The sequence below is a fragment of the Miscanthus floridulus genome, unplaced genomic scaffold (assembly GCF_019320115.1).
Source record: "Miscanthus floridulus cultivar M001 unplaced genomic scaffold, ASM1932011v1 os_2095_2, whole genome shotgun sequence".
NCBI classification, from domain to species: domain Eukaryota; kingdom Viridiplantae; phylum Streptophyta; class Magnoliopsida; order Poales; family Poaceae; genus Miscanthus; species Miscanthus floridulus.
In genome coordinates this window covers 17,200-31,151 of record NW_027098098.1, presented here as the reverse complement: position 1 = coordinate 31,151, position 13,952 = coordinate 17,200, and the positions used below count along the sequence as shown (strand labels likewise).

Below are 13,952 nucleotides of genomic sequence, written 5' to 3'. Positions count from 1 at the left end.
AGCAAGTTGCGTGAGCTACACTTGAATGCTGCAAATTTGACTGGGCAGTTGCCGGCTTGGATAGGAAATCTGACTAGTCTCAGCTACCTTGACCTATCATCGAACATGTTGGTTGGTTCTATACCATCTGGGATAGGAAACATGAGGAGTCTAGGTTACCTTGACCTATCATCAAACATGTTGAGTGGTTCTATACCATCTGCTGGGATAGGAAACATGAGGAGTCTGAGTTACCTTGCCCTCTCTCGCAACATGTTGGTTGGTTCTATACCTTCTGGGATAGGAAACATGAGGAGTCTAGGTTACCTTGACCTATCATCAAACATGTTGAGTGGTTCTATACCATCTGGGATAGGAAAAATGAGGAGTCTGAGTTACCTTGCCCTCTCTCGCAACATGCTGCATGGTAATGTACCTAGTGGGATTGGAGCACTTAGTAATTTAACTGACTTGACCCTTGGCAACAACAACTTCAGCAGTGTGCTTTCAAAAGAACATTTTGCTAGTCTCGTGAACCTTGAGTATCTAGACATTGAAAACACCTCCCTGAAATTGGATTTTGGTGAAGATTGGGTTCCTCCGTTTAGATTAATATCTGCATATTTTCTGTCATGTGACCTGGGGCCCCAGTTTCCTGCCTGGTTGAGATGGCAAATGGGCATACAAGAGCTTGATATCTCAAACACAAAGATAAATGATGTTTTGCCACACTGGTTCTGGGTTGCATTTCCTAACGCTTCCATATTGAACTTGTCAAGAAATAAACTCAGTGGTACTTTACCACCAAAGTTGGAGCTGCCGCTCGTACAAAGCATGGATCTCTCTGGAAATTCTTTATCGGGGAAGCTACCAGCAAATCTCACAGCTCCCCACCTAGGTAGTTTGGATCTCTACAACAATCATTTCACAGGCACCATCCCACCATACGTATGTAATGGCTTCTGGGAAATAAACCTATCGAACAATCAACTAACAGGGGGTTTTCCACATTGTCAAAATAACAAGTCTTCATCTTATCTATGCTAGACTTGAGAAATAACAATCTGTCTGGTGAATTTCCTCACTTCCTTCAATATGCTGCAAATTTAAACTTTCTTGACCTTTCATATAATAGGCTCTCTGGAAGTGTGCCAATATGGGTAGCAGAGAAAATGCCCAGCTTAGAGGTGCTGATCCTAAGGTCGAATATGTTTCACGGTCACCTTCCTAGGCAGCTATCAAGGATTGTTGGGCTTCATTACCTGGACGTAGCACACAACAACATATCAGGAATTATACCTTCGTCCCTAGCAAGGTTGAGAGCCATGGCAGATCCGCGTGAAACAGATATGATGTATTCGTTTGATAATTACAGTAGCGACAGCATATCAACATTCATAAAAGATCGAGAGCTTAACTATACACATGAATTCACAAAACGTACTGTGTTGATAGATTTATCAAGTAATGGTTTCATTGGACAGATTCCGAAGAAACTAACTTTACTCAAGGGACTTCGGAGTTTGAATCTATCTAACAACCAGTTAAGTGGACCGATTCCATATGATATTGGTTCTTTAAGGAAACTGGAATCCCTCGACCTATCTTACAATTATTTCAGTGGCAACATACCGTCAAGTTTATCAGATCTAACATTCTTGAGCTGCCTCAACTTGTCGTACAACAATTTATCAGGAACAATCCCCTCAGGACAACAGCTGCAAACACTTAACGATCAGTATATGTACATTGGCAATCCCGGACTTTGTGGGCCTCCTCTTCTGAAGAATTGCTCGATGAATGTAACGAATCCAACTGTTAGTCAACATCATGAAGGTGGCAGATCATCTTTTTACATCAGCATGAGCATGGGATTTATAATGGGTCTTTGGATTGTATTTTGTACCATGTTGTTCATGAAAACATGGAGGATTGCTTACTTTCAGCTTTTGGACCAGTTATATGACAAGCTTTATGTGCAACTGGCTATCAACAAGGCTGCCATTCTGAGAAATTTGGAAGCAAAGAGATTTGAAGGTTTTGTTTCATTGCTTAGTCCATGAACCCTTTTTACATATGAAACTTTTTTACTGCACTGTGTAACAACTGGCTGGCACGGTGGCACCCCACGCATTGCTGCAGAAGAAATCAAGGGTATAATGATTGGCACATACTGTACAGTGGAAATATTTTCACAAATATGGAGAACAAAAGGAGCAGGTTTATGTTCTTAATCAAACCTGAAATATCTTTATTTTACTATGAAGCCACCAACATGTAGCAAATTAGCAATAGGTTGTGTACTAATCTTTGTATATGTATGTGATATGGATTGATTCGGTTGAGATTTTGTATATGTGTATAGTTCGTAGGTTTGTATCAGTTTGTGTTGTAATCCTTGACTAAATCAATCATAATCATTTATACCTTGTAAGCCATGGTGGAGGCTACTTCCACCTTTATATCAATAAAGTTGCGGCCTCCTACGTGAGGTAAAACGCTTACCATTGCACATGATATATAGTGAAAGCACCCTCTTTCATCTTCATTCACATAAAACCCCAGATCATCAATGGTGTCCTCATTGAACATGTCTGCCGCTCTCGGTCCGTCGGTGTCTGAGAAAAACTTCGTGTCGTGGCGCCCTCAGGTTATGCCGGCGATCAAGGGAAGCACACAAAAACCCAGGTGCCTCCTAGAATTATCAAGATTGTAGAAGCTGACAAGTAACACACATCATCAACAATCTAGACTATGCCACATGGATCACCCGAGACAAGCGAGTCATAACGTACCTGCTGAACTCTGTTTGCAAGGAGATCCTCTAAAAGGACCAAATGGCACAAGAGGGGGTGAGGAGAACCGGGCTCTAAATTTTAAAGCACAAACCTTAATCTGTGCGATTATACTCACCCCTTGAATGGTTTGGTCCTAAGACTGCAAAGATCACACTAGGGCTTGTCCTTAGGGACAACAAACTAAGTCAAGTCCAGGCACACTAACAAAATATTCCTTAGTTAAAGGCCTATGACTAAGAGCACACTAGCATGGAGATTAAATCCTATTTGTGACAAAAGATTCTTGCAACCAAATAAAGTTCAAAGCGCAAAGCAAGTACAAGAATGGAAATGCAGTACTTGAAAAGATGGACAACGGACAATTAAAGTTTCCACATGGTGTCAAGTAGTTACCACTACCCCCTAATCTACTTTGGAGCACCAAAGAGCCACCAAGACTCTGATTACGCTCTCTTGATACACCAAGACTCAAGACTCGATCAAAACACCATGCCTCAATCCAGAATCACAAATGCAATCAACAGTATCCCATGCCCTCAACCTTTTCAGTGCTCCAAGATGTTCTCACAGTCTAGATTGAATGATACTATCACAACTCACAAGATAAATAATAACCTCTACGAGTCTGCAACAAGAGCAACTTAAGGCTATATATTACACCAAAACTCTACGGCCCTCTCACTTGAAAAGGACCACTTACTACCACCAGATACCAGCACATGTACAGTATCTACATGGCAAAAGAGAGCATTTGCAATCTCCCTCGCTATCAATCCTTAGCCTGCATCATCACTACTTCTTCCTTCTCTTGGAACCCCTGCCTGGCTGCGAAGCTCCGGCAGAAGATGCCCCTTGAGCAGCCTCGACTGCTTCAGCTTTAGCACTTCTCAAGGTCCTCCTAGGTACCTCTGTTGATGGGCCTGCATTATTATTTTCTTCCACCAGTTCAGCTTTGACTCTCTTGCGCTTCTTCCTCGAGGAACGATTGGCTGATGAGGCTTGATCCTCCCCAGGTTCATTCACATCATCATCGCCATCAGCTTCACCATCCTGACAGGGCCATTCAGTACCACAACTAGGACAAGCTCTTGAAGCCTACATATACAGAAAAATTTGTAAACCATGACTTTACCATCAACATGAGTTAGCAGTGTGAACTATAATTTAAGCAAGTACCTTTCTTTGTGAAAATTTCTTCTTCAAGCAGTACTCATGAATTCTAACATTGCATCCCTCATTTGGACAACTTGATGCCTGTTGTGGAACATAAATAACACTAGCAGGTTATATGGGACAACATTGAAAGCAAGACAAGGCAACTGAAAATCATAGAATCGTCACATATCAGTACCTTTATACAAGCTTCGTTGCAGACAACACAGGATGGGATATCATTACCACGGAACCAGCTACGGAGATCAAGAAATGATCTGGTGCCCAGACCAATCTTGCCTGTGGAGGTGTATGACAACCAACGATCCCGTATCAGTTCATCAAGCGTTTTCTCTTTCTGGCTCAGTGAGAAGTTCTTTATGGAACTAGGAAGGCGAGATTGGCTGTCCTCTGAACTGTCTACAATTACGACCTGGGAACAGAACAGTCAATTACTCATGATGCCACATTGCAATCGAGATTAAACTGTCAATCAGTAGATACAACAGTACGTGCTGCTATGCCATGCCACAGAAATACCAAAAGGTGACGTTGATGACATGATAACTGCAAAATATATGAAACTATAATATGCTCACCTAAATGCTTGTAAGTCATAAGTATTATGAGCTGTCTAAGCACATGGCCATTTAGTACATGTTGATACATGAAAACCAACAAATCGTGTTCCCATAATTACTGTACAGCTAACCTGGTTGTCAAGACGGACATTGAGAGCATCAATACTGGTTATGCTCCCATCATTTCCAGCTCCCTGAACTATTGCTTCTAACTGCCACAGCAATCAATAGTAACATCAATACATGCGAAAGTTTAACACAACATATGCAGTGTCAGACTGAGGTATGCAAGGCCAGGTATCGCATACCAGTCCCTTGTAGAATGCAATCTGGGGCACAGAATACTTTGTTCCGAGCTTAGATTCTTCATCAACAATGTTATTAACCACTCCGTAATAAACCATTCCATCATATTGGTTTATGCATGCCCGCAACTCGAACTGCAAATAGGCGAGATCCTTGTTGATCTTTAGAAGTGTATCATTGAACACTTGTTGATGAGTGGCTGCAAGTAATGATATGAAATAAGTGATTGGAGAGTAGACATTTGGCCAGATGAATCAAGAGAAGTTTGCAGCCCATAGGCTATCGACTCTTCCACAAAACCGGTGCTAAAAATATGATTCAGCCAAGCAGTAAATTAGGCGTTAGTTGGGCTGAGTGATTGAAATCCCATGTGGAATCAAGACCATTGTTTCAGACAATCATATAATGCAACTCTGAATTCAGTGTTTTTTTTAGCAAAACTTTGAAGTGATTCTGACTGGCTCTGGTGATCAGCAAACAATCGGTCAAAATTTCATAGATCTACCTTAGGTGAGAAAATAAGTGTAGCTACTTCAGGACCAGACACAATGTTATGACCGGCATCCAGTACTCCAGGCGAAGGCCCAGCAGTGGCTAGAGGATGCCGGCGGGTTAGGGGGCTCAAGGCCCATATTTATCATATTTTACATAATATTAGAGTTATTTTCTATTATTTTTCGGAGACATATAAATACCTCTAAACTCTATTGAGGAAAGGAAGCAGAAACAATTATTGTTTCCGGCTTCCTCAGGGAGCCGGGAGAAACCCTAGCCGCCTTCTCTCTTCCGTGAACAGTACCGCGACACTGTAGCGCCGGTACTGTAGCGCCGCCACCCTCTCCCTTCGCGAGATCACGGCGCCCCGCCGTGGTTCGCGGTTTAAGCCTCGACCCCCGATCACCCACCGCTACAACCTACGCTCGGTCAGAGGAGGAACCTCGGTTCCTATCAGCTTGGTATCAGAGACCTTGTCGATCATGGACACCCCCGCTGTCTCCTCCGCCGCGCCATCGCTGGCGATCCCGCCGGTGCCGACCGCCTCCACCGCGCCCCCTGCTACGGCGGGTGTTCTGGTGGTGCCGCCCTCCCAATCCTTGCCGACCACCGTCGCGCCGCGGCGGGTGTTAACGCCCGAGGAGGTGACGACCTCCATCGTCAATCTCAGCCATGGCGTGAAGGAGCTGCAGAACATGATGAAGGCGTTTCTGAGCGGCCAGTACGTGGTTCCACCACCGCAGCCGTCACATCCTCCTCCTCCGCCGCTACCGTTGCCCTCATCCGTCTCGGTGCCGCAAATCACCTACCCCTACGGGATGCCTACGGACTCCATGCCGTCGCCGTCGACTTCCGTTCAGCCGTCAGCGTCCCAGGTCCCGATCCATATGCTGCAATTTCCGCACTCGCCGTCGCCGATTCCGGCTTGGGCCCTTGGATCCTCGGCGGCGCACCACTCCATGACCGCGCCGCTATACTCCTCGGCGCCGCCTCGGTCCACCATCCCTCAGGCTCCATCGACGGTCGCCCATGGGGGACCCTATGCAGCAGGGAACCTGTACGGCGGCGTGGACGGGCCGCTGTTCCACGACACCAGCGCCTCCGTGGCAGCCTACGCGGCCGTGCCACCTGGGGCCGACCAGGAGGGTCCCTACGAGCGCCCTCAGCAGGCCATGGGGGGCGGTCTCGACCGCTTGCCGCCCAAGACGCATCGCCTCGAGTTCGCAACGTACGACGGCTCGGAAGACCCCCTGAATTGGCTCAACCACTGCGAGCAATTCTTCCGGGGCCAACGATGGCCGGCCTCCGACAGAACGTGGATTGCGTCGTACCACCTCCGGGGCCTGGCGCAAACCTGGTACTACACCCTCGAGCAGGATGGGGGCATGCCTTCTTGGGAGCGCTTCGTCGAGCTGTGCCGCCAACGCTTCGGACCGCCAGTTCGCGGTACTCGGCTGGCGGAGTTGGGGCGCTTGCCGTTCCAATCTACGGTCCAGGAGTTCGCCGACCGCTTTCAAGCGGTGTCCTGCCATGCACGTGGCGTCTCGGCCAAACAGAAGGCCGATCTCTTCGTCGGGGGCCTTCCCGAGTACATTCGGGTGGATGTGGAGATGCGCGATCCCCAGGACATCCAGACGGCCATGTACTTGGCACGGGCTTTCGAGCGTCGGGCGGCGGCCATGCCCACGGCGCCACCCCCGCGGGGTGCCCGGCCTCCACCTCGTCCCGGCCTGCCCCCGCGTGCCCCGCCACCAGCAGCGGGGGCTCCAGCTCAGCCGGGCGCTGGCCCCGCGGGCGGGCAGGGCGCCCCTCCCGTGCGTCAGTTCCGTCGCCTCACGCCGGCGGAACAGTTGGAGCGCCGCCGTCAAGGGTTGTGCTTCAACTGCGACGAGCCCTATGTCCGGGGCCATGTGTGCCCCCGGCTGTTTTACCTCGAGTCTACGGACTTCGTCGACGAGGCAGCCGGGGAGGTGCCTGCTGCAGAAGCCGACGCAGCCGCCTTTCCAGACGAGCCGGTCGGCCAAGGTGTGGCCGGTGATGCAGCAGACGCTGCTAACGCCCTTGTCGTTTCTCTGCATGCTGTTGCAGGAATCCGGCCGCCCAACGCCATGCTGCTCCCCGTCACCGTCAAAGATGAGAGTTTCCTCGCCCTCCTCGACACCGGCTCCACTCATAATTTTGTCCAAGGGGCTGTGTTGCGCCGTTTGGGCCTGTCTCCAGCTGGGGGTGACCACCTCCGTGTCACGGTCGCCAATGGTGAGCACGTGGCGTGTGAGGGCATTGCTCGGAACGTGCCCGTCCGCATCGGCGACGAGGACTTCACCATCACGTGTGTTGGCCTCAACCTGGGCGCCTTCGACTTCATCATCGGCTTCAACTTCATTCGCACATTGGGCCCCGTGTTGTGGGACTGCGATGCCCTTACCATGGCGTTCTGGAGGGAGGGCCGCCGCGTCACCTGGCAGGGCGTGCCCGGCCCTCAGACGCCCTCCCCACAGCAGCCGGTGACCGCGGTCACGACTGACCCGCGGCTACCTCTCCTGGATCGCCTGTTGGCGCAGCACGGTGACATCTTCGACGAGCCTACTGGGCTCCCTCCGGCGCACCCCTACGACCACCGCATCCACCTGCTACCCGGGACGGCCCCAGTGGCGGTGCGGCCGTATCGATACCCGCAGCTGCAGAAGGACGAGCTCGAGCGCCAATGTGCAGCGATGCTTGCCCAAGGGATCATTCGGCCGAGCACTTCGCCGTTCTCCGCGCCCGTCCTGCTGGTGCGCAAGGCGGACAAGTCATGGCGCTTCTGTATCGACTACCGCTCCCTCAACGCCAAGACCTCCAAGGACAAATTCCCAATTCCGGTGGTTGACGAGTTGCTGGATGAGCTCCATGGGGCTCGTTTCTTCACCAAGCTTGACCTTCGTTCCGGCTATCATCAGGTGCGCATGCACCCGGAGGACATCGACAAGACGGCTTTCCGCACCCATCAGGGCCACTTCGAGTTTCTGGTGATGCCATTTGGGCTCTCCAATGCCCCGGCAACCTTCCAGGCGCTGATGAATGACGTCCTTCGGCCTTACCTGCGGCGGTTTGTGCTGGTATTTTTTGATGATATATTAATTTATAGTCCATCATGGGCCGAGCACTTGCAGCATGTCAACATCGTCCTCCACGCGCTTCGGGTACACCACCTTCACTTGAAACGATCCAAGTGCTCGTTTGGCGCATCGTCAGTGGCCTACCTGGGCCACGTGATCTCCGAGGGCAGCGTCGCCATGGACGCTTACAAGGTCGCCGCCGTGGCTGCGTGGCCCCTGCCGCGCTCTGCCCGTGGCCTGCGTGGTTTCCTCGGCCTCGCGGGCTACTACCGGAAATTCATTCAGGACTTCGGCATCATCGCCGCCCCACTCACGCGTCTCTTGCGGCGGGACGCGTTTGTGTGGGACGACGATGCTTCGGGGGCATTCGAGGCGCTCAAGCGCGCTTTGACCACAGGACCTGTTCTTCAGATGCCAGACTTTACTAAGCCCTTCGTGGTCGACTGCGACGCGTCAGGCGCAGGGTTCGGCGCCGTCCTCCACCAGGGCGTCGGGCCCCTCGCCTACTTTAGCCGTCCCTTCGCGGCCCGTCACATCAACCTGGCGGCCTACGAGCGGGAGTTGATCGGCTTGGTTCAGGCCGTTCGTCATTGGCGCCCATATTTGTGGGGGCGCCACTTTTTGGTTCGCACTGACCATTACAGCTTGAATTTTTTGCTTGATCAACGATTGTCTACAGTTCCGCAGCATCAATGGATCAGCAAGCTATTTGGTTTCGACTTCTCGGTAGAGTACCGTCCGGGCCGCTTGAACATCGTGGCAGACGCTCTCTCTCGCCGGGACTTGGCAGATGGGGGGGCAGCCGTCCTAGTGGCCGCGGCTGCAGCAGCCCTCCCCGTGTCGGGACCATCCTTCGAGCTTCTGGACGCCATCCGGTGGGCAACAGCAGCCGCGCCTGACGCCCAGCAACTGCTGGCGCAGCTCCAGGCGGGGGAGCTGGCGGCCCCATGGCGCCTGGTTGACGGCCTTCTGATCCATGGCTCCCGCGTCTACGTGCCGGACCAAGGGGACTTGCGTCAGCAAGTGCTCCTCTTGGCTCACTCAGCTGGCCATGAGGGCACCCAGAAGACGCTACATCGACTCCGTGCAGATTTCTACATCCCTCGTGATCGTGTGTTGGTGCAGGACCTGGTGCGTTCTTGCACCACATGCCAGCGCAATAAGACGGAGACGGTTCAGCCCGCGGGCTTGCTGCAGCCCCTAGACGTCCCCACCCAAGTGTGGGCGGATATCTCGCTGGACTTCATCGAGGGCTTGCCCAAGGTTGCGGGCAAGTCGGTCATCCTCACGGTGGTGGATCGCTTCTCCAAGTACGCCCACTTCATCGCGCTCGGCCACCCCTACACTGCTACGTCCGTCGCTCGTGCCTTCTTCGACGGCATCGTTCGCCTTCACGGGTTTCCGCCGTCCATTGTCAGCGACCGGGACCCCGTGTTCACCGGGCACGTTTGGCGAGACATCTTCAAGATGGCGGGCGTCCAGTTGCGCATGAGCACAGCTTTCCATCCGCAAACGGATGGCCAGTCCGAAGTGGTGAACAAGGTCATCGCCATGTACCTCCGTTGTGTGACGGGGGATCGCCCCCACGTGTGGGTGGATTGGCTGTCGTAGGCGGAGTACTGCTACAACACCTCCTTCCACACAGCTCTTCGCGCCACACCGTTTGAGGTCGTCTACGGTCGCCCTCCTCCGCCGCTGCTGCCCTATTCGCCGGGTACAGCTCGGACCGAGGCTGCAGATGCGCTTCTTCAGTCCCGTGATGAGATCCTCGCCGAGGTGCACCAACGTCTTTTGCAGGCTCAGCAGCTGTCCAAAAAATATTATGATGCCGGCCACCGCGACGTCGAGTTCCAGGTGGGCGACTGGGTGTGGCTGCGGCTGCTCAACCGCACAGCCCATGCACTCTCTCCAGGGGCCAAGGGCAAACTCGGTCCTCGCTATGCCGAGCCGTTCCGCGTCTTGGAGCGTCTTGGAGCGGTAGCGTATCGTCTACAGCTGCCCGAGGGTGCCCGTCTTCATGATGTCTTCCACGTGGGATTGCTCAAGCGCCACCGCGGTGACGCTCCAGCAACGCCGACCAGCCTGGCGCCGACCTTTGACGGCCGTTACACTCCTGCCCCGGCCAAGGCGCTACGTGTCCAGCGACGCCGTGACACCTGGCAGGTGCTGATCCAGTGGCATGGTTTTCCAGAAGAGGATGCGGCATGGGAGTCCGTCGACGAGTTCCGCTCCTTCTACCCTGACTTCCAGCTCGAGGACGAGCTGTTTGAGAAGGCGGGGAGAGATGTTATGACCGGCATCCAGTACTCCAGGCGAAGGCCCAGCAGTGGCTAGAGGATGCCGGCGGGTTAGGGGGCTCAAGGCCCATATTTATCATATCTTACATAATATTAGAGTTATTTTCTATTATTATTCAGAGACATATAAATACCTATAAACTCTATTGAGGAAAGGAAGCAGAAACAATTATTGTTTACGGCTTCCTCAGGGAGCCGGGAGAAACCCTAGCCGCCTTCTCTCTTCCGTGAACAGTACCGCGGCACTGTAGCGCCGGCACTGTAGCGCCACCACCCTCTCCCTTCGCGAGATCACGGCGCCCCGCCGTGGTCCATCGCGGTTTAAGCCTCGACCCCCGATCACCCACCGCTACAACCTACACTCGGTCAGAGGAGGAACCTCGGTTCCTATCACACAAATTTCCACTAAATTGTTTGTTCAAGATACAGCATTCACTTGTAAACGAATTTATATTGTGACTTTGTGAACACGAGCAGGTCAAGAAGAGGTATACTTAAATAAGAATGATGACTTAGGCCAACAAAGAAAAGGAAAAAGAATGCCTACACAAGACGCTATCAATATTCAGAAAGGCAAACTTTTTTTGAGGCAAAGAAAGAGAAAAGGAAATACAAGCAGCATCAGGTTTTGTATACAGCAGCATTGCCTGACAAAATCAGATGGAGACCAAACTAGCACTCTTTTCTCTGACAAACAGAAGATCAGTAGTAGACAAATAGAGATACAAATGGATTCCAGAAAAGTATAGAGATGTACACAACATTCCGAACAAATGTATTACTACCACCACACTGCCACAGTAACAAGTTCAAGAAAAGAGAATCATTCCATGGAACAGATGTGAAGAGAAGATGGAGAAAGAGACGAGCTATAAAGGGGGGGAGAGTTGCAAGCATCGTGGCATAGGTAGGTACCGGGGTCCCTGTCGGAGACAGCAGCAAACAGCGCGAGGAAGTCAGGCTCGGCAAGGGGGCCGCGGGAGAGCAGCGCCTGCAGCAGCGTGTGGTGCCGCTGCCGCCACGAGAGAGGCGCCATTGGTGCTGAGGGTGATGAGTATGGCGTAGCAGATGAATGGGATCTCGTGACTCGTGAGCCTGCTGAAGAGATGCCCACGCTTCAAATCGAAGCCAGCTTTCTAGGGAAGTCTGCTGTGGCGGCGTCGGGGGGCTCGCACGGCTTCGGGACGGCGGTTGAAGGCGGCACAAGAGGAAGGGGAGGGATACGAGCGCAGCGGAGGAGGACGGAGAAGGAGGCGAAGAGGAAGGGGAGCAGCGAGTAGCGAAGGCGCGGCAAGAAGCGGGCGGTCAGGCGGAGGGGAGGTTGACGGGCGAGTCGAGAGCGACGCAGATGTCGTGCTGGCGGCGGGGACTCGATGGGATTACCATATAATCTGCTCAAATGCTTTGGCTTACGCTGGAAGGAGAGAAGCCGGGGAATGGCGGGAACGTAGCTTGCAGTGTAAGCTCCAGCCTCCAGCCTCCAGGTCCAGGTGCTGCTGCGTGCACCTGTAGCTCTGATCAGAGCCCATCAATAAAGGCGTGCATTTCGTCGAGCACCTGTTGGGCTATGGCGCGTACAGAGAAGAGATCGAGAGACGACGAGAGGAGACCAAAGCAGACGGCGTACCGGGGTCCTTGCCGGAGACGCCGGCGAAGACGGCGTGGAAGTCGCGCTCGGAGAGGGGCCCGCGGTGGAGCAGTGCCTGCAGCAGGGTGTGGTGCCGCCACGACAGCGGCGCCATATGCTCCCGCTCGCCTGGGCCTGGGAAGTGTCAGACCGTGCGCTTCCTCCTCCTCCGCCTGCGGGAAGGATTTCTCCTTCTGTGGGAGGCGGGATTTTTGGGCGATGGAGGATTCGGTTGGCGTTTCGCGGGAAGCGCACGGCGAAGAGCGTGGGAGGCGGCAAGGAACCTTACGCCGCCGCCGCAAGGGCCCCGGGGAAGGAAGGAAACGGTGGGCCGTGCATCAGGAATGGGCTAGGCTGCCAGCCCGCTGAATTGGATACAAATGTTGTACAAAAATCTTGGATGCTACACCATGACATCGAGGGTTTCCACCACAGGTTTTGGGCATCGTCGGATGTGTTAATGTCACTGTAATATATCATCCTGAACATACTAAGAAAGGCAATTTTTGCTGCAGGACATCGTCAAAAATCCTAATATGTTGATGGATACCGCAACTAGCGGCGTTTGTTCAGTACCATTACAAATTTGGAGTTCTTTGTCGTAACACACCGTAGCCAATATTTTATTCATTTCTTAGGATTTTTCAGGTTCAAGGAGAAGGAGATAGAGGATGGGACAAATGTTCAATCAAAACTTGTCTTTAACCTCCGGTTCATCACTAATATTTGCCGTCACACACTGCGCCGATTCATCTCGCCATCCTTCACCGACCAACAGTGTCAGCAGCGGCGCTGAAAAGCTCTAGTTTGGTTTTGGTTAATTGATGAAACCCTAAGTACTAACCTAGTTTATCAAAGTGATCATGAGATAGGTAGCACTACTCCGAGTGATGAAGCAATGACGAAGATCATGACAATGGTGATGGCATAGTTATGATCAAAGGCTTGAACTCAGAAAAGAAGAAAGAGAAAAACAAAAGGCTCAAGGCAAAGGTATAAAATGTAGGAGCCATTTTGTTTTAAATGATCAAGACACTTAGTAAGTGTGATCATGTTTAGGATAGATAGCCGTACTATTAAAAGGAGTGAAACTCGTATCGAAATACGGTTACCAAAGTGCCACTAGATGCTCTAATTCATTGCATATGCATTTAGGATCTAGTGGAGTGCTAACACCCTTGAAAATATTTGTGAAAATATGCTAACACATGTGCACAAGGTGATACACTGTGGTCGGCACATTTGAGCAAGGGTGAAGAAGATAGAGATGATAGAGGGTCAGTCTTGCTGTTTTACAACTGACCGGACGCTGGTCTCAGGGGGACCGACGTGTCCGGTCAGGCGTGGCAGTGATACCCTGGCGTCGGTCATGTGATCGGACGCTGGGCCTCTGACTGATCGGACGCTGGAAGACAGTGTCTGGTCAGAGCTGACGCAGCTGCACAAAAGTCAGGGCAACTGACCGGACGCTGGCTGTGTCAGGTCAAATACCACCAGACGGGTCCGGTCAAAGAAAACTGGTTTTGGAACCTTACTATAAACGACCGGACGCTGGGGGTTCAGCGTCCGGTCACTTGTGCCGGAGCGTCCGGTCAACGGTCGACCGTTGAGATCAAACG

The 13,952-nt window shown here is 52.0% G+C and overlaps 1 protein-coding gene across 2 annotated transcripts; it reads right to left on the bottom strand.

Moving 5' to 3' along the window:
• Positions 1-3,165: 3,165 nt before the first annotated feature.
• LOC136534611 (uncharacterized) lies at positions 3,166-12,660 on the bottom strand. Of its 2 annotated transcripts, XM_066527016.1 has the most exons (7): positions 12,334-12,409; positions 11,622-12,220; positions 4,819-5,015; positions 4,642-4,722; positions 4,129-4,362; positions 3,954-4,031; positions 3,166-3,872 (listed from the first exon to the last, which is right to left on the bottom strand). In XM_066527016.1, the coding sequence occupies exons 2-7, from the start codon at positions 11,740-11,742 to the stop codon at positions 3,570-3,572; spliced, it is 1,014 nt and encodes a 337-aa protein (XP_066383113.1). In that variant the 5' UTR covers positions 11,743-12,220; positions 12,334-12,409; the 3' UTR covers positions 3,166-3,569. The 2 variants fall into 2 exon arrangements, with proteins under 2 accessions (XP_066383113.1, XP_066383115.1); XM_066527018.1 differs by lacking the exon at positions 11,622-12,220 and having other exon boundaries at positions 12,334-12,660.
• Between the last annotated feature and the right edge of the window lie 1,292 nt (positions 12,661-13,952).